This window comes from Pogoniulus pusillus, chromosome 34 (assembly GCF_015220805.1).
Source record: "Pogoniulus pusillus isolate bPogPus1 chromosome 34, bPogPus1.pri, whole genome shotgun sequence".
Lineage (NCBI taxonomy): Eukaryota > Metazoa > Chordata > Aves > Piciformes > Lybiidae > Pogoniulus > Pogoniulus pusillus.
Genome location: NC_087297.1, coordinates 12,372,771 through 12,394,754, shown reverse-complemented (window position 1 = coordinate 12,394,754; position 21,984 = coordinate 12,372,771). Strand labels below are relative to the sequence as shown.

The window sequence follows — 21,984 nt, the reverse complement described above, 5'->3', positions numbered from 1 at the left end:
GGAGCTGGTGCCACCAGCAGAGTTCTGGTTTCTCTGAACATGGCAACATTTCTGCAGCACCAGGCCTGCGGGGGACAGAGAGAGTTCAGCTGCCCGAGAAGGGCAGAAGGATTCTCATGCATGAGTTGGCAAGGCTCATGGACAGGGTTTAAATGAGGTTCAAAGGGGGGCAGGGGTAAAACCCAGCTCACTAGAGATGAGCCTAGGGGTTGTGAGCCCATGTCTGGGGTGGAAGCAACAGCCCAGCTCAAGTGCATTCACAGCAATGCACATAGCATGGGCAAGAAGCAGGAGAAACTGGAAGCCACCTGTCAGGCTGAAGTTCATTTGCTGCCAGCATTCAAGTTCTGACAATAAGAAAGACTGGCAGGAGGGCTGCAGGTTCCCAGCGCTGTGCTGCAGGCTTGGTCCAGTGAGACAAAAGTTTTGCAATCACTTCCTGCCTCTCCCCCACCCTTTTATTTTTTTCCAGATACATGAAGCATGGCCTAGCATCAGTTACCTTTGATCTGCAGTTTGTTTCAATGGGATGAAATGGAAACTCAGTTGTTTCCTCAGGGACATGAGCATTCTGCACTTCAACACAGCATTCTGTTTTGCACTGTTGCAACCCTTTCATTTGAGACAAAACATCACCCTCCCCACGCCCCCAGTCACCACCATAATAAGTACCAAAGCATTTCTAGGTTTGGTTTTCATCAAGATTTCCAAACTGGCAGATTTTATTTTCACACCCTCTTCACAATAGACAAGATGCTTACCATATAGTTAGGATTACAAGTTGTCACTAAAAGAAAACTTTACACAACCACTGTACATTTAGGTTGAAAAACTGTCCTTGCATGAAAAATATACCTAGAAATCAAGTGGTAAACAAGAGAGAGAGAAAAAAAACCATTAAGAAAAGATTAATGTTTTTATAATGTGCCATTTGAAATTGATCAACTCCTCCTCCACTTCTCACACTCTGGTTTTTACCTATAGAACTCGTTAAGGCAAACAGCTAATCCATTTCTGAAGAGGTGCTGTGGAAATTGTGGACAAACAGCAAACATTTGGCATTAAAATAGATAGCATGTATGTAGCCTCTAGTAATATACATTAAGCATTTCTCTTGGACTTCAGGATCATGGCAGGGGAGGATGAACATGCTAACAATGTCAAAAAGGCTTAAAATTCAGCGTCCAAGCAACTTCTAGTAATGCTTCTGTAGTTTTTAAGCTCTAAGTATAGTATAGAATTTATGCAAATGCATTAAAGAATTCTAGCTTGGCAAGTACACCCAAGCAGGTTATTAAACTATATATACAGAAAGTGATAAATACAGAATTAAAAGAGTCCTTCTGCTTCTTTTCATAGCCTGGAAAAATCAAACAAAAAGAAACCAAAACCAAAAACCCAAACCAAACCAAAACAAAACCAAAACCTTTTGAGGACAGCTCTACAATATTAAACATTAGGTGACTGCAGGGGAGCTGGGAAACCTAACTACACAAACTGATTAAAATACTCAGATGACTTTGTAGTGTTTAATACAATTCAGTTCGTAGTCAAGGGCACAAGACAACATTGAACAAAAAGAATCACATCAATTGACCTAGAAATCAAATGTAAATAGATATGAATACAATCTCCAAAATCTGGGGTTTAAGTGAACATTAACCATTTATTCAAAGTTATACAAGAATTTGAAGGATAAAGTCTTCTGCAACAGGAAACCAACTTACAAGTTTCATGTCTCAGTTGAACTGAAGTGGAGGCGAGCGGGGCGATGGGGAAGGGAAGGGTGAACAAACAAGTTAGTAGGCCCCAGCCAGGCAGCTAGAAAGTAAAAACAGGCTCAACAGCAGCCTCCTCCAGCTTGTTGTCCTCCCTGATTGCCTGCAAGTGTTGCATTGGTAGCAGCATGTTGAGGGCCAATTTTGATGCCATTTGCCTGAAATGAAGTTCATTTCATAGTTATGATTTCAGAAGGTAATAGACTGGAAGATGAAGTTTGAGAGGCAGAATTATGGTTTTAGAACACTTATAACCCTTGAAAAGCTTGCTCTTTTTGAGGAGGTCATGCAGCAAGTTCTCCTAATTTAGGCCACAAGTAATTCACAGGTTCAGAGAATGGTTTGGGTTGGAAGGGACCTTACAGCTCGTCTAGTCCCAAGGTGCCATGGGCAGGGACACCTCCCACTAGCCCAGGCTGCTCAAAGTCTCATCTGGCCCAGCCTTAGCCACAACCTCCCTGAGCACACAGTACAAGTGTCAAGAATTTCTTCCTAATGTGCAGTCTAAATCTCCCCTTTTCCAGCTTCAATCCACTCCCTCTCATCTTATCACTACAGGCCCTTATCAGAAATCCCTTCCCAGCTTTCTTGTAGCCCCTTTCAGGTACTAGAAGGCTGCTCTAATGTCTCCCCTCAGAGCCTTCTCTTCTCCAGGCTGAACGACCCCAACTCTCTCAGCCTGTCCCCATGAGGGAGGTTCTCCAGCCCTCTGATCATCTTTGTGACCTCCTCTGGACCTGCTCCGTGTCCTTCTTATGCTGGGGGCCCCAGAACTGGACCCAGTGCTCCAGGTGGGGTATATATAAAATAGATATAAATACATAAGCACACATATAAATATATATATAGCATATATGTATTTTTTTCTAGGAACATGTCCTTGCCCATTCTATATAACATAAAGGAAGAGGTTTTCCTTCTCATTGAAATTTTATCTCCATGTTAAACCCTGCACCTTAAACTCCTACCATGAAAGCACAGAGCGAGGACTGTATTTGAGCGCTGCTTGGCAGGCAGCTTTAAAAACACCCGAGCATTTGCTCAGCACATAGAACTTCTCCCCTCCCACCCAAATCTCCATTAGTTTAATAGTTTAATATAAAACTTTTCCTCTCCAGACAGCCTTCCCTTCTGTGTTGAATCAGCTGTGGAGGCTAAGGGCACACGAGTGTTCTGTGTCATCAATAATTTCTATGATCCCGAAAGACGTGGCGACTTGCCAAGAACCCACACACAGCGCGGCTCTTTCATTCATCAAAATCACACTTCCATCTTAACCCTCAACTCCCTCAAGTGGATTTTACCTAAAAATACAGCACTTTCAGAAAAGTAATACAGTAGCTTCAGAAATTAAGCTCTTAAGGAAACTTTGCGTCACAGTAAATCTCAGATTTATAGCGCTTGGCAGTTGTTCTGCAACAGTGGTAGCCTTGGGGTTTCTGGCACTAGCTCAGTATTGACAGCAGCTGATGTGGTTTCTTCTCGCTCTTTGACTCCTCTTTAATAAAAAGCATGCCCTATGGCTCATTGGTTTTGCCCCCTCTGGGCTGATAGCAACTTCTTGAGGAATCAAGGAGCCAGGCTTGGCATAAAGCCAAATAAATAGCACGGACTGTTGGCTCTTGACAGCAGAGTGCAATCAGAGCTCCATAAGGCTCAGGAAAGCAGGCAGCTACTATATGAGACTCGACAGATACAATGAGCCTGCCTTTTCAGACACTCTGATTACTCTCCAATTTATACTGCACTGCTGAGTGCATTTTCTGTAGGAAAAAAAACTTATAGAGAATGGCAAATTTTTCATCACTGAGCTGCATTTAGAAAGGGCTTCACCACTACAATGTACACATACACAGTACCCACACGTTACCTAAAGCAAGTACGCTGCACATTACTGCAGCTTCTCATTATTTCCTCTCTGAAGACATAACAGCAATATTTTTAAGAGTCTAAATCATCTCCTGTTGAAATGTATTAAGCAGAAAGAAGTGAAGCTCTTTGAGTACTGCTAATTCCATCCCTGCTCTTTGAACGATTCTGCCAGGACTTCATGGTCAAGGGAAGTGTCAGGCTGACAGTCCCAGGTGGAGGATCACAGAACAGACACAGAACAGGGAGAGGCAGGGCACATTTTCACATGTGGTTTCACCATGCACCTCAGTAACAGTATTTAGGAACATGCAGGACGTAAACCCCCAAACTTTGGCATCAGAAAGGACCACTTCACACCATGAAATTAGACAGGTCACATCATGTGAAGTTAAATGTGGATGGTAAGAGAGCTCAGAGGATCCTAACACTTCTGTATGCTCCCAATATGATCTGAGGGCTGGAAGCCCTCTGCTGCAAGGACAGGTTGAGAGAATTGGGGTTGTTCAGCCTGGAGAATGAAAGGCCCCAGGGAGACCTGCTGTGGCCTTTCAGTACTTAAAAGGGCCAGTGAGAAAATCAGGGACAGACTTTTGATCAGGGTCTGTTGTGACAGGAGAAGGGGTGATGACTTGAACTAAAAGAGGGAGATTCATCCTAGAGAGAATAAAAAAAATAAATATATTTATTTACACTGAGAGCAGTGAGATCCTGCCCAGAGAGGTGGTAGATGCCCCATCCCTGGAATCATTCCAGGTCAAGTAGTTTGGGGCTCTGAGCAGCCTGCTCTAGTGCCAGATGTTGCTGCTCACTGAAGGGGTGTTGGACTAGATGACCTTGAAAGGCCCCTTCCAACCCAAACCACTCCACGCTTTCAGAATATTTCTATTTACTACCACTCAATTCAAATCTGCTTCTGCTATGGCCATGAACCCCTCTCCTAACTGCTCCAGATTTTCAACAGCACAATCACTTCAAAACTCAAGAGATATCAGAGGCCCTCCTAGGCTCTTGCATTACAGAAGTGCTCCCTGCTCCACCTCCCCACCCCCACCAAGCAGAGAGGCAGGCCTGGGTAATCTGTAATTTCAGTAATGTGCAGAGGCAAAATGGCTAATCTTTTATTCCCTGCAGAATCCAGGCACCTAACCCAGGAACATTTCAAAAGTCTTTTATGTAACTCTCAAAGCAATCCCTCCCCTGCACTGGACAGCTCATGGAGTGCATCTGGCATATCAACATGGTCCCCCATTTACATAGTGGAAAATTATCTTTGAAAACAGATGACACCATATGGAGAAGTGGATGAAAGTGGATTTTCTTCTCTTTTGGGGATTTATATTATTTTGTGATGCTTCATGGATGGATAGGGTCACTTATTTTAATCCATTTTTATCACAATGCCAGACAATTCTCTCTCCAAAAGGAACAGACAAATAGTTCACTGCCCAGCCTTCTAGGGAAGGTGGATTTCATCACATTTCTAAACCACACACAGAGACAGAGAAAGCATTCAGAGAACCAAAAGTTACCTCGTTATTAATGTCAAAAACTCCTTCCTGGATTTTCTCGTAGATCTCTTTCGCGGTGTTAATAAACGCCTAGAAGAAAGCGGGAGGAGAGACACAAACACAATGAATTGGTGCGTGAGGCACTAATGGGAATGCAATCTGAGGTGCAGTTGTTTCATCAAAGGCTTTCTTCCCCACCTCAGCAGAATAGGTATGACAACAGCAGCCCAGACCCTGAAGCAGCAGTGGGTCCCAGGCTGTTTACAGAAACGGTGACATTTCCAGAACATCTGTATTCGACAATCTGTTGTCCAGTAATTACAGGGGGAAAAGTGGGTTTTAAGATATATAAATTACTTTTAAATTATTTATTTCTGACCCTTATGGATAGATTGTGTGGCAGATGGTTTCCCCTACCCTTAATATCTTTGTAATAGGCCACTCTAGATTAGAGTGCTTAGCAACATAAAACCACAGGGTACTTACAATGATGATGTAAGGATGCTGTCTGCTGGATGAAACCTTATGCTATCATTTAATATTCACCTAATTTTAAGAATGTATTCCCTTTAATTAATCTTGCACATGACAGGCAATGTAAGATCTTAGAAGCAGAAAGGAGAGCCCCCAGGTTTTATTCTGACTTCTGGAAATCTATTGTTTGAATTCAGACAGGAGACTTGGACGTTCAGGACTGCCAAAGGGAACGATGCATATATACTGGGGTAAAGTTTACAATCAACGATCTCAATTCTTTGTCTCTAACTGTATAGGTTGAGTAATGCCTAAAAAAATGTATAGTCAAAGAGGTGATGAACAGCAGATTATAATGACAACCAATATCAGACACAGAGCCCTTTTTGGTTTGATGTGCCACCAGCAAGCAATCACACCAGACAGGCCATCTTCTGCTCAGCCTATTACAGCAAATACAGATCTAATTCAAATATAAAAAAAAGTAAACAGGGTTCATGGAGAGGAACAAATCATACCTTTCCTCATTTCTACACTGGAAGCATTTGACTGCTGAACTTGCCACCAGAGCTTTGTTTCCTAATTAACAGGACTGATATGTTTTCACCTTTAAAGGCCTTACAGCTCCCCAGAGTAATCAATCTACTGCAGCTCAATTACTGCACCAAGCACACACCGCAGCCAGTGAAGGAGACTCGAACGACTGCAGCAGGAGCAGAGAGATATGAATATGCATAAACTCTAAGTGGGTGATCGAATCATCACAGAGGGTCATGAGAATTTGCAGCAAAATAATGAGAAGAATTAATCATTGCAGATTCACAAGGCACTTAGGAAGCCAGTTCGTTTTTCAAACGCGCGTTAAGAGTTGAGGAGAAAAACTGGCTTTTGGCCAACCATGAATTGATTCAAACTCCTCAGAAATGGGAAGTTTTCAATGGAAGGAAGAAAAATTCAAACTTATCTTGGTTTCTGGTAACACACTAATTATTAGAATGGCCTCATACGTGGGCCTGCTGAAAGGCAGAAGTCAAAAACTTTGGCAGTTCACCCAGCTGGGATCCGTGAGGATACTTCCTTGCTTCTACTTCAGCAGGACATTAAACAGAACTTGGGAGTCTTAAAAATGTGTTATGATAACTTGATGTAAACAACCACTTAACAACTGGCACTTGCAATAGTTCTAGAAACCCTTGGTCTAAGCACAGCCAGGATCTTAGAATTAATTTTACAGCTCTAATGTAATTCTCATTAAAACTAATTTAAACCAACAAACTGAGACCTTTCGCAGACTACCAACTACAAACAAACACCACTGAGGAGAAAATCTCTTCTGGCTGCTGCATGCAAGAATGGATCACCACAGGAGTGCATCTATCCTCAAAGAAAACAGTGAAACACATTGGAAAGCACTGTGATTTGAAAGCATTTGATCCTCCCCCTCTCACCTTCAACACAATTCTTACACCTGTACTGCACAAAGCAAAAAAGCATTGCTGAGGCTGTTTTAATATCAAACACATTGCCTGAGAAACTGCTGAGCTGCAAACCCCAAGTGTTCCATTCACCTCAGTTCTAGCATTTCTCTTAAGAAGATATCATCTGACTCCCACATTTCCATGGGTTACCCTGGTGCACCACACAGATCTGTTAAAACAACACATACTATAGAATCATAGAACTGTTTCAGTCAGCAGAGACTTCTAACACCGTCGAGTCCAACCTGCAGCCTAAGACCACCATACTGTTACTGTGCAGGGCAAAATGCCAGCCTGCTCTGGGTCACATGTAGAGTCAGAGTCATACAATGCTTTGGGTTGGGAGAGACCTTAAAGATCATCTAGTTCCAACTCCCCTGCCTTGGGCAGGGACACCTCCCACTAGACCAGGCTGCTCAAAGCCCCATCCAGTCTGGCCTTGAACACCTCCAGAAGGGGGCATACACAAGCTCCCTGGGCAACTTGTTTCAGTGTCTCACCATTCTCACTCTAAAGAATTTCTTCCTCATCTCCAGGCTAAATCTTCTTTCTCATCCTATCACTGCAAGCTTTTGTCAGAAGTCCCTTCCCAGCTTTCTTGTAGCCCCCTTCAGGTACTGGATGGCTGCTCCCTGGAACCTTCTCTTCTCCAGGCTGAGCAGCCTCAGCTCTCTCAGCCTGTCTCCACAGGGTAGTGCTCCATCCCTCTGATCATCTCTCTGGCTTCCTCTGGACCTACTCCAGCAGTCTGATAGGAGAGAGCAACTGGAATGGTTTGAGGTCCCTGTCTGAAAACAACGTTTTGATGAGAATACAACCCATAATAAGCCTACCTCATGCTTTCTTCAGGTGGTATGGATTCTGAAAAATTGTTGCTAACCCGCCATGAAAAGAGTCTTGCATCCCTGGAGGCTTCCATTGGTTCCTTATATCCATGTATTTTAAGTTCCACTTCAAAGTGTGCATGGAGTCAGAGCCACCACCTGCGAGCGGCACCGACAGAAGCAGCCTGCCTGCTCCAGGACTATCAGATCAGATTTTGGCATCCCATGCCAGTGCCCCAATTAGCAAGGACAAGGAGGTGAACTCGGTATAATTGACTACTTCTAAAAATCTCCTCTAATGCTGCATGTTCTCACTCTTATCTGGAACAGGCAGTCTACTAAAAACACTCAATTATTTATGGGCAGCTTATCCTATTTGCAGATTAACTCAGGCAGGGATGCAGAAAGAGAGTGGTTTCCCCTCAAATCCAGTTTGGATTTATTAGACCATGTGCAGGGGACTGCAAGAACACAGCTGCAGCTCTTCACATGCCAACTTGGATCCAGGTGCAGTTTAGCCACTTCTACACAAGACAAGACCTTGCCCAGAAGCCCACACGGGCCCCGCTGGCTGCCTACCATGGTTGCACTGCACATGCTCATAATGCTGCTGTCACCACACAAAGACACTCAAGCACCTCCACCCCAAAGCAGCTCAGGTCGAGGGTTCAGGCTGATTTTCATCACCCTACAAGGGAAAGTACCAGACTCAGTATGGATTAACAACTAGTTACCTGAAAGGCAAGGCTCTCAGTACCTCCATCCCTCATGAGAGACTCAAGCAAAACCAGCCTTAGGCTTCCAAATATCAACATTCTTGTCAATTATCAGAATAATTAATAGAAGTATGTATAGAAATAAGCAAATAATGTAACTTCTGGAAGATGCCTGCATTTAATGTTTAACCAGAAACACCCTGCTGAGGAAAATGACATTACAGGTGGGGAAGTGAGTCTTGCAGGATGTGATCTGCTTGTAGTGTCACATTTGCATCTACTGCAAAGCTAACCAAAGAGCACTGCAAGCCACAAAGTATCTCTATAATATCACTTTGGATGATCTTTGTGAGGAGCTTTCATAGGTCATATTGCTGCATGGGAATCAGGAATTCCTGTCAAGTCTCACAATCATAGATTCATAGAATCAAGCAGGTTGGAAGAGACCTCCAAGCTTATCCAGTCCAACCTAGTATCCAGCCCTGGCCAATCAACCAGACCATGGCACTAAGTGCCCCAGCCAGGCTTGGCTTCAACACCTCCAGGGACGGTGACTCCACCACCTCCCTGGGCAGCCCATTCCAATGCCAATCACTCTCTCTGCCAACAACTTCCTCCTAACATCCAGCCTAGACCTCCCCCAGTACAACTTGAGACTGTGTCCCCTTGTTCTGTTGCTGGGAGAAGAGACCAACCCCCAACTGGCTATGTTTACCTCACAATGTTCACAGTGTTCAGAATGTTCACCTCGGAAAAAAGAGCCTAAACAAACCCCCAAACACTACAGATACTGCATAAATGATAAGTTAAAACACACTGAATAGAGATTTAAATCAAGTTCAACATCAATTTTATCAGGAAAAGCAAACAAGTAATGTGGTTTTACTATCCTTGACACACAATCAGGAAGAATGAATTCTCTAACTGGTAAAAATCAACACAAGAATTAGGGAAGTAAGTTCCTTGTACCCCATTTCTTATGGATGGAGCAGGAACAAGCTAAGGGCACCAGAATATAAGTTACAGAATGGCTTCAGTTAGTTTTCACATGGCAGATGCCAGTAAGGTCACTTCTTCCCAGAAAGCTAATACCACGACGATTATTTGAAGGCTTAGCTCCAAGCTGAACGCACCCGGAAAAACTGGTGAACGAATCACTAACACTTTTCCAAGCTCAGATTTTGGAAGTTCATCCTTGATGAAACTGAGAAAGGCTCAGGCTGCGCACTGCCAGCTCGCGTCAGATGCTGCCCTCTGCTGGCAACAGAAAGGTAAAGGTAGAGCTTGGAAATGCAATCCAATTCTTCCCGGAACCTTTCTGACTTTTAAATGAGGAATGCTTAACGGTTAAATATCTCGCAAATTGTAAAGCATGACCCTCACACCTTTGTGGTCAGCCAACATCTAGAATTCCCTCCTCCTTCCTAGTTTCTTGCTTTACCCTTTACCAGTAAGATACAACACAGATTGCCCTAGTGTTAAAAAATGTTTGGAAACAGTCAGAACATGTACCACAAACAGATTTACTTCCAGAGCATTCACCATCCCAGATGGACACATAGAGTGATCTCCCAAAACTCTGAGCAGCAGTTTTCTGAGCAGCAGGACAATGACCCTTCAGAAAGCAGCCTGGGACACTGAAGGGGCTACAAAGCGATTCATTATCAAGCATTATGACCCTACAGCCCCAAAAACACCCCAACACAGCTTTATTTTTGAAGTAAAAGTGCACAGAACTTGCCAGTGATTGATATGTCCCCACTGAAGTGCAGTCTTTCTGACAAGCCCATGTGGAAGACGCACAGTAAAGAAGGCTCAAGGTGCCTCCCAAAGTTCAGCAGCTGCTGTTGAACAGTTAAAGGATAGAGCACCTGAGGAAAAAAAGATAAACCTCTCCAGAACCAAGAGTCCACCTCTGTAGTAGAATCTACAGCTTAGGCTGCCAGCTCACGTTTTCCATGTTCCTTTATAAAGCCTGAAACTTTTCACCTCTGTAGTAGAATCTACAGCTTAGGCTGCCAGCTCACGTTTTTCATGTTCCTTTATAAAGCCTGAAACTTTTCACCAATTGAGCCTTTTTATTCTGATGATACCTTGGGATGCCCAGGAGTTCTCAGAACCATGGCAGAGCCAGCACTCCTTAGGGTGTAGCTGAAGCACAGTCCAAGGGCTTGCCCCAAGGAGGCAGAAGTTACAGAACTTTACTGGAACCAGGTGTCCTGCCTCTTCTCCCTCCCACCTGTGCTTCACCTCTTTATCATGCGAGACAGGAGCTACAGTCCCAGCTTCACATAGCTGAAAGCTCACAGGACTCTTTAGTTTCAAGGAATTTGATACAAGTTAATTCAATTTGGTTTGATACAAGCTAAGGGATACCTGCAAGTTAGACTCTCAAACTAGAAATCCTGCTCTTCTGCCAGTTCTAGCCAGGTTGCATCGTGAGTCACTTCACCTTCCTAAGAAAACTACTCACATCCTACAATTCTCAAAAGTTACTAACTAACTTCCTCCTGACTATATCACCAGGTCAAACAAGTGTTTATCAGCAACGAGCTGTGTTTAAGGAGGGTGTGGAGGGGAAATAAAAAGCCCTTCTAAAAATCAGTTCACATTTAGAAGCTGTGGAGAGTCTTATTTCTCCATGAGATGTTCATTTTTACCCTTCAGAGTATCACAAAGGCCACCACCTTCCCTCCCTTATCTGTGACAGTAGTTCTGCTGTTGGAGCTACAGGGCCTCTGAATATTCATTATCCATTTAAGCAAAAGTATGAAAGGGGCTGCCTGAAGAGAAAATTAAGTTACAGCTGAAACAAAACCATTCAATGACCATCCGGCTACATGTAGCAGAAGTGCTCCACTGCTCAGGCAAAACCATTAAGTCTATTCAGATTTAATTCTAAATAATGAATCCATTATTGCATTCTATTTATGTGCAGACAACTTGGAGTAACACAGACAATACTCTTAAGATGAAAGCTTGGCATTGGGCTATATAATCCCCTCCATATGGGAAACAACTTACTAAAACCAACTCCCACACAAGGAGTCAGCGATGGACTAGTACAGCTCAATGAGATCAGCTGCTCAGCAGCGATGAGGTCTAGGTCAAGGGAGGTTCTCCTCCCCCTCTGCTCTGCCCTAGTGAGGCCACATCTGGAGTAGTGGCTCCAGTTCTGGGCTCTTCAGTTCGAGAGAGAAAGGGAACTCCTGGAGATTGTCCAGCAGAGGCTACAAAGATGCTGAGAGGCCTGGAGCACCTCTGTGAGGAGGAAAGGCAGAGAATCCTAGGGCTGTTGAGCCTGAAGAAGTCTGAGAGGTAATCTCAGTGCTCATCAATACAGTGGCAATACAAGGGGCACTGGGCACAAACTGGGGCACAAATTCCACCTCATCAGTTACCCACTGTTTTGCATTTAGGGTAATTCTGGAAAAGGGTAGATTATTCACTTCCAGTGCTTAAAAGGGGCCAACAAGAAGGCTGGGGACAGACTTTTGAGCAGGGCCTGCTGTGACAGGACAAGAGGTTTAAGCTAAGAGGAGAGACACATTAAAGGAAGATTACTTTTTCCCTGAGAGTGGTAAGACACCAGCCCAGGCTGCCCAGAGTGGTGGGAGATATCCCACTCCTGAAACCATTCCAGGTCAAGTTGTTTGGTGCTCTGAGCAACCTGCTCTAGTGGAAGATGTCCTTGCTAACTGCAGAAGGATTGGACTAGATGACCTTGAAAGGTCTCTAACACAACCATTCTGTGATTCTTTGTAGCAGGAGAACTTGAACTGTAAGATGTTATTACAGAAGAGGTTAGTAAGTGGGGATATATGAACTGTGCAAGGACCTAACAGACACATGAAGCCATCTTTCTGCTTCCCATAGCACTAACAGCAGCAGCTTTCTGTCCACTACTGCACTGCATTTGGCAAAGATGGAGTTTCCTTCACAGCAGCTTGTATGGTGCTGTGGTTTGGACTTGTGACTGAAACGGTGCTGAAAACACACCAATGGTAGCTACTGCTGAGCAGTGCTTGCACAGTGGCAAGGTTTTCTATTCCTTACTCTGCCTCCTGCAGAGATCAAGCTTAAGAAAGACAAAATGCAAGGTGGGGATAAGACACACAGACAGGACTGTTGAACAGAACAGGTTTAAAGGCTATTTCGTATACGACCAGGGCAGGTTAGACTGACATCTACCACAGATACCACAAGTCTGGCTTGCTTTGGACTAGCACATGTATTCTAGTCTTCCTTTTTAGACTTCAGGGCAGACAGCAGTACCCATTTCTCTGGTCAAATACTAAAAAACCTGTCCAAACAACAAGTGCATCAACTACTGGAGACTCAACAGTATTAGTAGTGCTGTGCACCAGGTACAACGCAGACACTGTCTCTCTCATAACATAGACTGAAGAACTCTTTGAGTTAAGGAATCCAAAATCTAGAATATTATCTGTAAAAAGTGCAATTCAAGACTAAAGTAGCAGAGTTCAAAGTTACCTCCTCTACATTGGAAGCAGTTTTGGCAGATGTCTCCATAAAGATAAGTCCATGTTCTCGTGCAAATGCTTCACCTTCCTCTTTCTTGACTTCTCGTCTAGATTCTAAATCACTGAAGTGGGAAAAAAAACCAAACCAAGTTAATTACATGCTTTAACCTCCCTTTATAAACATTATCCTTCAGAGACAGCCTTATATGGCAAGAGCCCCCAGTAGAACTCAGTACATACAGATGAGAATCTACTGAAGCTCTTACAGAGTTATTGTAAGCCTCACAGTTAGTGTATGGAATAACCAGAGACAGCACACTTGAGCTATCAATCCTAGCTGACACAGGTCTTATCAAGGAATTAATGAAATTGCTTCCAGCAAGATGTATGTATATTTAAGTAGCTATTCCTTGAATGCTAGCTTTAGACACTGTCAATTTAAGCAGGTATCACTACTTTCTGGTGCAGTGTTACTGATCAATGCACACTGTAAAGCTGAACTGGTAAGGGAGGTCTATAAGCCATTTCTTACAATTATGAAGTTTCATTTTTCTATTCAGTAACCAAACTTAATCCAGTTCATTTCTCTTCTGATAAGGAGGCTTCAAAGCAAAAATAAGTTATTTTGAACTACATCAGCTGTTCTCTCCCAACAGGCTAACATCTGGGTTTTGAAACTCCAGGCTTGACCTACTAACAAGCAGAAGTGTCTGAAGTGGTTGTTATACAATTTTTGTTTCCTGTTTTCCAAGCAATTTAGATGAAATTTAAATATTACCCAAAAGAACAGCCAGGAAAAAAAAACCAAAACCTCTTGGACTGGACAACTAAAACCAAATCTGCTTCTCTAAGTCATACACAAGTGTTTAATTCTTACTTTTCAAAGCTTAAGAACAAGAAGCACATGTTTCCGAGTACATTTTGGCAATATAAATGCTACATTTACACATAAATGATAAACATACTACTGCAGCAAAGTTTCATTGAAGCTGTGCACGTAAAAGTATCTCCCCAGATATACAATTTTAATCTAACCAGCATGCAAATGTTTAATGGGCAGCCAGAGTACCAGTTAAAACAACCCCTCATCCTAGGCTTCGGTGCTGCCATCCTTGTAATGATACATGTATTAAAAAATCACAATAATACTCACAGTGGAATCTATTTCTCAGCAAAGCAGGTTTTGGTTATTTTTCACAACTACATGCCAGCTCAGAGGAGTTACAGAGTCAAGACAATTTCAGCACATGTGAAACATTTGAAGATAAGGATACAGGAGATGTCTTCCCAAAACACTTTGAAAGTTGATGTTCATTATATGTAAGCGTTCCCAGTATCTCAGCCTCAGGCTTAGGGTATCTTAACAAGGTGTCCACTCTCATGTCCTTGAAGTAGCCATCTGGCATTGTATTTCTGAACTTCATCAGTGTCTTTATTTGCAACCACCATGCTGTCCTCAAAAGTATCTCCTTAAAGCCTTGACTCACTACAGTGTTATCTCCACGATAGAACAAACAACCCTTCTGACTTGAAACAGTGCAGCTGCATCAAAAACTGCAGAGACAGCCCAGACAAAACTCACTACTGATATCTAAACATATTCTTAAAGAGCTTGAACTGCTTCTACTAACCACAGTTGTCTTCCTCTCTCCATTCCAATAACTCGAAGCATTTGGTCTTACTAGATCAATATAGCTAGGTTTTGTTCTGGAAAGAAGATTAAGTAGAGTATGTGTCATGTTTTAACACCAGTATTTTTAAAACACAGCTATTATACTTCAGATCAAATTCTCACTCTTCAAGTCTAGCAACAATATACATTTGTAGTACTGACTTAAGTGCACTTTTGGGACTCATAAGAACAGAATTTATTCCTTCAAAAATATTATGCTAGCATTCAAGTTCTTCAATCCTTCTTGAGCAGTATGACCTGCCATAAGAAATCCTGTAACACACTAAAGGTAATAGAAAATAATTGAAGTTTTCTTCCTTCCTCTGAGACTTGAAAATAATCCCCTTTCAAAAGCTTCTTAAAGAACTTTTACTTCATAAGGCACCTTTATTTGCAACTTAAAATACATAACTGAAATATATTGATTGTCTGAATAAGAAATATTTGTGTGTGGGAATTACTGAGCTAGCTGCAAGCAGCATATAGTAGCATACAACAGTGTGGTGGAGTCTGCAGCAGTGAAGTGCAAGACAAAAATTCAGTTTAACAGCTAAGAATAATCAGGAACAGTTGCAGATGTCAACTAAATGTGCTAACTTCTGTAACTGTTATCTTAAGTAAACAGTAGCCTTTACTGTTTCTCTTGGTGTTGGGGCTTTATTTGACTCACATAAGCATAAAACAGTTGGTCAGAGACTCACCAAAGCTTTAATAAAGAGATTATTCTTCTATATATTAATTTTTGAAGCCCAAGCTTGTCACATCCTTCAGTTAGATAATGGTGTTAGCTATTTCCCAGACCATCTATAAAAATGGGGACAAGCTTCACAATCACTTAATGCTTAACATTAAGCAATGTTAAAACATGGGGGCTTTATTTAATATTAAGCAATGTTAAAACATGTTTTTGAGAGGCAGGCCAGAGGGAGGAAAATCTTTTGCTTCCCTTTTTCTCCCTTCTGGAGGGAAGAAGAGAGGTGAACAGGCCAGAGCAGCAAAAGCAGAGTCTCTAGCACAAGGCTGTTTCTCAGTAGTGTCTAAGGAACGATGTGATTGTTCACTGCATTTCAAGGAAGGAGGATGCAAACCATTATTTCAACTGGCATCTTTAATTTCAAGAATTACTGAGGCATGGAGACAAGTTAAAAGTCAATTAGGCAAAAGCCCATAACTAATGGGTTATTAAATACTGAGATGATTATTTTGATATCTGAAAAAGACCTACATGCAGCAAAAAAAATTCTAGACACGATGCTACATGTTCATTGGATTGAGGACTAGGAAATCAGAGAGAAGTTTGATGTGTTTTTATAGAGACCTGCAGTACCAACAGAGAATCACCTTGAAACATCGATCTTCTCAGATACACTCAGGCAAATAACTGTTAACAAACTGGGTAACACACTTCCAAAACTTTTACTTGTCTTTCTCTGCTGCCAACCTCAGCTAACAGAAGAGGAAACAGGTTTAGAATTCAGAACCATTTCCTATAATCCCCGAAGTGTGCACTGTTTACAGCTGAGAGAAGTTTTTGAAGTGACAGAGGTTCTTAATGGCATTTCCTCTGTTGTGATTCTCAACTGAAAAGTAAAGCACTTTGGAACACCTAGAATTAAAAGTTGTACTCTTTTTAGAGAATATTTCATGTTCTAAATGGTAGTTCCAGATATAAAAAATCTTCTTCATGCTACTTTTTTACAACCCATGACCTCATGCATTCATAGGCAATGCTTTTAAAACAAAATGACATCTGAAAAAAGCTGCTCACAACATAGAGAAGCTGATCCATGTACATCAGCCTAATGAGAACAGGAAAGGTTTTGGATTCACCATAGACAGTGACTGAAAGGAATTTAAAACTAAGACATTGCCTACAAATAAGAAAACCCAAAAGCTGAAATCAAGAGAGAAATCTGTACCACCTACAAAAGTTCTAGCTGGTTAAATGTTACCTTTTATTTCCAATAAGCATTATAACCATGTTGGAATTGGAATGCTGACGAGCGTCTTCTAGCCAAGTTGTCAAGTGGTTGAAAGTGTCCCTCCTAAGTATGGAAGAGAATGAAAATTAAAAGCAGTATTCCAAGAAACCTCTTTCCCACCTGCAAGTCAGCTTCTCCACAGGAGTAACCAGTAAGTTTATTAGTACACATGCTCCAGTGATAAAAGCTAGTAAGCCCTTTGTGAGAGGGAGAATAGGCAAACAAAAACGTGGTAAACAAGGAGCATGAACGAGCTCTGCCTAAAAAGTGATTGAAAACATGTTTGCCACAAAGAGTGAAGAGGACACTTCTAGCTATATAGATGTACAATTTTATACACATGCAAAATCTGCTGAGCAGGATTGGGAAGGTGCTGGGCAAACTCAAAGACCAGTACCAATAAACACACGCTCAGAGTGAGATTTGTTCTGCTGAAGGCAGAAAAAGATTAACAACTTTCTGTGAGTTTACAAACTGAATAATGAATTTAGCAACAAAGTCTTTTAAAAGTAAGGTACACAAACACTGTGTGCTCCAGATTGTACAGAATGTGTACACCAAATATTAACTGACAGGCTTGCACAGTGTGTTTAAGACTTCACCAGAGTAAAATCATGTATTTAGGAATCAAAGATCCATTTGCTGGAAGTCAAATGGAAAGAATATGCTGCTTCCTGATGGTTTAAAACAAATAAGGAATAAAAGGAAAGGAAGTCTTAGAAATCTTTAGTAAAAGTTGCTGCTTAATTCAGCAATTGAGCCCCAAGTTCCACAGAAGGAGCCACACACCCCAAGAGGATTTTGGAGCCTGAACAGTTCACAAACCACCCTCAGTAGCCTCAGTGGTGCAGATAAGTTGTACAGAGGCTTCATTCAATGGCAGCAGGAAAACCTTAGTCACTTCTGAACAGCTGCTACAAAAGAAAATTCATCACACTTAAGATCCTTACGTTCCCAGGCTCATAAACACAGCAATGGCAGAAGTTTTCCTGGTATTTTTATATAACCAAACTTTGATGTTTTACTGTTTCACTCCTTTGCAGAATGGCACTTCCCTAAAATCTGCTGCAGCTACAGAAAAATTCCAACTCGTGGCAATAAAAACACCAGAAGGGAATTAATGAAATACTTTGAGGTCTTTCTCAGTAAAGGTAACCTAGAGGGTCACAGTCAAATAGTTTACAAAAAAGTTTGTTTCATCCTTTCTAAGACTTTATGGATACTTTTTCTTCACCACCACACAGAAAATCTGCAGCATACAGGTTACACAGGCTGTACATTTATCTGGAGCACCTGGCAAAACATTGGAGTACAATTACGTGTTAAAAAAGCCTAACTGCATCAGACATTTTAACACTGTTAATATGTCACAGCACAAGTCTACAAAGACATGGCATTTAATTCCAGTTATACCTCCTTGGGACTCTCACCTTGTAATGTCATACACTAGTAAAGCCCCTGCTGCCCCTCTGTAGTATGACCTCGTAATGGAACGGAAGGACTCCTGCCCTGCCTGTAGAAGACAAAGTTTCATTATTTCGTATCTCAGATTCGTTTTTTTTGGTGCTGCAACCCACAAACTTAGAATCACAGAGTTCTGCTTCTGAGAGGATGAGGCCAGGGAGGAGTTTGGAAGGGAAATCAGAGAAGGGGCCAAGTCTGTACCATGTAAGAAGACCCCAAACTACAGCACAGTGCCGTCTGGAAAAAAAAAGAAGAAATCGGAACAAGACCTCGAAACCTTTTTTGGCAATCCCCGACAACCCAATTTACTGAATGGCTTCACAATACATGAATCATTATTAGAGCACAGAATGGACTCCTAGCAACTAAGCTCTGAAGACAAATTTGAAAGGAAGCAAATAACCCAGAGCTTCACATTTGAATTCAATAACCCGCTCCCTGGGGCAGCTGTTGACACTAGAATAAATAAAGCCCATTGTAAATAAATGATGAATGACATCTTTACGCCCACCATCTGCTGGTGTAAAGGTTGTTGGAAGGCCAAGGATGCAGATTTTATCCGTTATATCATAAACTGCAGCCAGCTTTCAACAGTCTTCAGATGGAATTCTTTTGGTAATCGTTTTATTACCAAAAAGCAGAAAACGGTTCTGAATTCAATTTGACACAATTCTGCCCCACAGCTAATCAATTTCCCCCCTGCTTGATAAATAATACTTGTCAAACAGCTACAGGATGCAAGAGTCATCTTCATGTATGCTGGTGAGAAACATTTAGAGATGCTATGTAAATTAGAGAGTTCTCACAGAAGAGTAGTCTGCAAAAACCTCAGCACTCGTAAAAGAAGAGGCTCAAAAGAACACAGCCTTGAAAACTGCATATTTTGAGTCGCAGACCTTGAGCTCCTCATGTTCATGGTTTTCAGAAGGGTTATCTGGCACCTGACAGCTGCCAGAAGAAACATTTACTTTGCATATTTAGTAATAATGAAAGCTTTAGCATCATTAAAATACAGAACATAAGAAATACTGTTATTATTGATGGAAAAAGTTGTTTGTGCAGTAAGAGTTACCTGCAGAATTATAGGAAAGGACCCTGACTTAAAACCATTAAAAAGCAAGAAGGAAATAGTTATCAAATACAAGTCACCCTTCAGCCCTGCCTACAAAGTGAGTGTACAGAGAACTTTCTCCTCTCATAGTTCCTCTACATCTCTCAGTAGAAGGTCCTCTTGAATTGAAGAACTCAAACTAGATTCTGTCACCAAACAACAACAGTGGCTCTACAAGTTTCAACATGCTGAGCCTTTAGAAGGTATCCTTATCTCCCAGGATAATCAATTACCTCAGTTTAAGAACACATTTTACCTGAGCCACTCTGGTGGAAAAAGTTACAAAAGGCAGACAGATTTAATAGTTCCAACACAAGCAGCATATGGACTTGGCCAAGAGTTCAAGTGCATCTTGGTGTAGACTGAGGTAACAGAAGACAATCTGCCAGACTGCAGCAAGGAATGGCAACCCCCAAGTTTTCAGTGCAATGCTTATTTCCCCACAACTTTTTCTTGATATGGTGGCTAGCTTGAGTGCACGGCAGAGGCAGAAAACATTTTATTCCTAACTACACAACATGCAAGTTATTGACACCAGTGTACTGCCTAAAATGAACTGGACTTGGCCTAGCACACTGAGATTGCTGAAACTCTGCTTTCTAGACTGTATGCTTTTACAATTCATACTATGTTGGTTAACAAGTCTCTCTGATAGAAGAGACTCTCATAATCGGAGATCTAGGAGCTACAAGTCTTCCCATTAGTACAAAACTCTTCATCCCTACTTGGACTTGTCCACTGCATGGACACACATCTCATATGCTCCTCTAAATACACCTCAGTAGAGACCAAAACACAGTTAAAAAATGATGGAAACAACATGAAGCATCAATCAGAGATTTAGGGTCTGTCCTAGTTTCCAGGACCTTAAAACTTTGACACAGTATCTGTGGCATATTGGAGAAAATATTCCAAATGTTACTACTCCTACAGGAAATTTTAGTGTCATTTCCAAGTGTGTGGTGTAGTCCCATAGATGTCAGCTGCAAAATGTGTGGGCAAGACTTTGCTATCCAAAATGTTTCCTTGCAAGTTCCTTAAACTGCATATTTTGGAATCTATATGAACTATGGAGGAGAAAATAAAGCGAGCCAGGATGCACCACCATAACGAAACAGGATCCACAACAGTCAATCTCCCTAGAAACCAGTCCAGTCATTTTACTAAACCCTCTACTCTCAATGCTGAAGACTGTGAAAAAAGTTTCCTCAAGGACAAAGATTTCTGAGTACATCCTGGCAGGCCTTCAACACTCAAGCTGCTACAATGCCCTACAGCTAGTGGTACTTCACTTTTAGAAGGGGCAGATGTGATATGCTCAAACTTGGAGCCAGAACACCTTGTTCACCTTGGGAATTATTACTCAAAACTTGTTTACACTTTCATAAGCTGTATGGAAAACTAAAGAGACATCTAAGAAACAACCAACTCACTCCAGTGTCACACTACCTATGACAACTGCCAGTTGGGAACCACTCCAGAGTTGATCCCTGGAACAGTATGTTCCAGAAAGAGAGGAGCAATGCATAACTTTGAACAGTTTTGAAAGTTATAAATAAATTAGCAGCCTTTTAGTCACATGGCAGCTTGTATATATGGATGCATTACTCTTTCTTGCCATCGTGTCTCTACTCCAGAATAAACCCCCACAATTTTAAGGTGATTTAGCACAAGATCAGGCACAAAAATAATATGAAAACAAACCAAAAACCCTCATCCTGCTGCTTTCCAGCAAAGATGGTCCCAAATGAGAATAGAATTAAAAATGTTTATGAAGAAGAATCCTTAACAATTTAAGAAAGTGTCAGAATTTCTGTGGAGGATTCAGCCAAGTTCCATGTTGCTTCAGTGTAACCCTGTCAGCATCCTAGCGAGAACTGAAATTTCAAGAGGACCAGAGATCCCCAAGGGTGAAACTGTCCATATGTCTAAGTACAGAGCATTTGTACACAAGCCTTCTCCTGGCTGCTGCTGAACACATGCCATGTAGACATCCAAGGCAATTCCCAATACATCACAGCAGCAGAAAACTTTAGCTCTCTGCTGTTAGAAGAAGTCTTAAGATTTATTTAAGGTTATAAATACATTTGAAACCTTTAGGTTTTAAGTTGCTGCCATCACTAAATAGGAGTTCCACTGTGGACAAAAGTAAATGATTCATCCTCCTTCCATCTAAGGCCTGATCCCAAGCAAGATTTTATTCCCACAGATAAGCTGATATGAAATCTGCAACCATCCAGAAAATAAAATACCAGTAATACAGTACTTCAATAACCAAGTACACTTCAGCATTTAACAGGCAGAAACTAACACTCTCACATAGCAGCCAACACAGATCAAACTAGTTTCAGAAAGCAAAGTAGTTCCTCTTCAAGTTCTTGATGTTACTACACAGTAAGACACGGGGCCATGATGTGCTAGTTTGAGCCTAGCTGGAATGTTTTGGTGAGAAGAATTAGATTACAGGCTGTGAAAAGGAAACAATGGTGATGTCTACTTCACTCATAGGCTTGCTGAGATGTGTAAGAACAAGAACATAAATAGAGATAACAGAGTCGCTCTCTGGCTTTGGCTGCCTCCCTTCTCTCTCTAATCTGCTGTCCAATCCTTCTGCTTCCTAA

At 41.8% G+C, this 21,984-nt stretch overlaps 1 protein-coding gene across 1 annotated transcript in view; it reads right to left on the bottom strand.

Annotated features, from left to right (window-relative positions):
• Positions 1-687: 687 nt before the first annotated feature.
• Positions 688-21,984, bottom strand: part of RAB2A (RAB2A, member RAS oncogene family) — a 37,871-nt gene continuing 16,574 nt past the window's right edge. The window contains exons 5-9 of the mRNA XM_064170729.1: positions 18,219-18,301; positions 16,759-16,851; positions 13,145-13,256; positions 5,180-5,248; positions 688-1,936 (exon numbers count right to left, since the gene is read on the bottom strand). Of these exons, the coding sequence (XP_064026799.1) occupies positions 1,841-1,936; positions 5,180-5,248; positions 13,145-13,256; positions 16,759-16,851; positions 18,219-18,301 (453 nt within the window). The 3' untranslated portion in view covers positions 688-1,840. The remainder of the gene's footprint in view (positions 1,937-5,179; positions 5,249-13,144; positions 13,257-16,758; positions 16,852-18,218; positions 18,302-21,984) is intronic.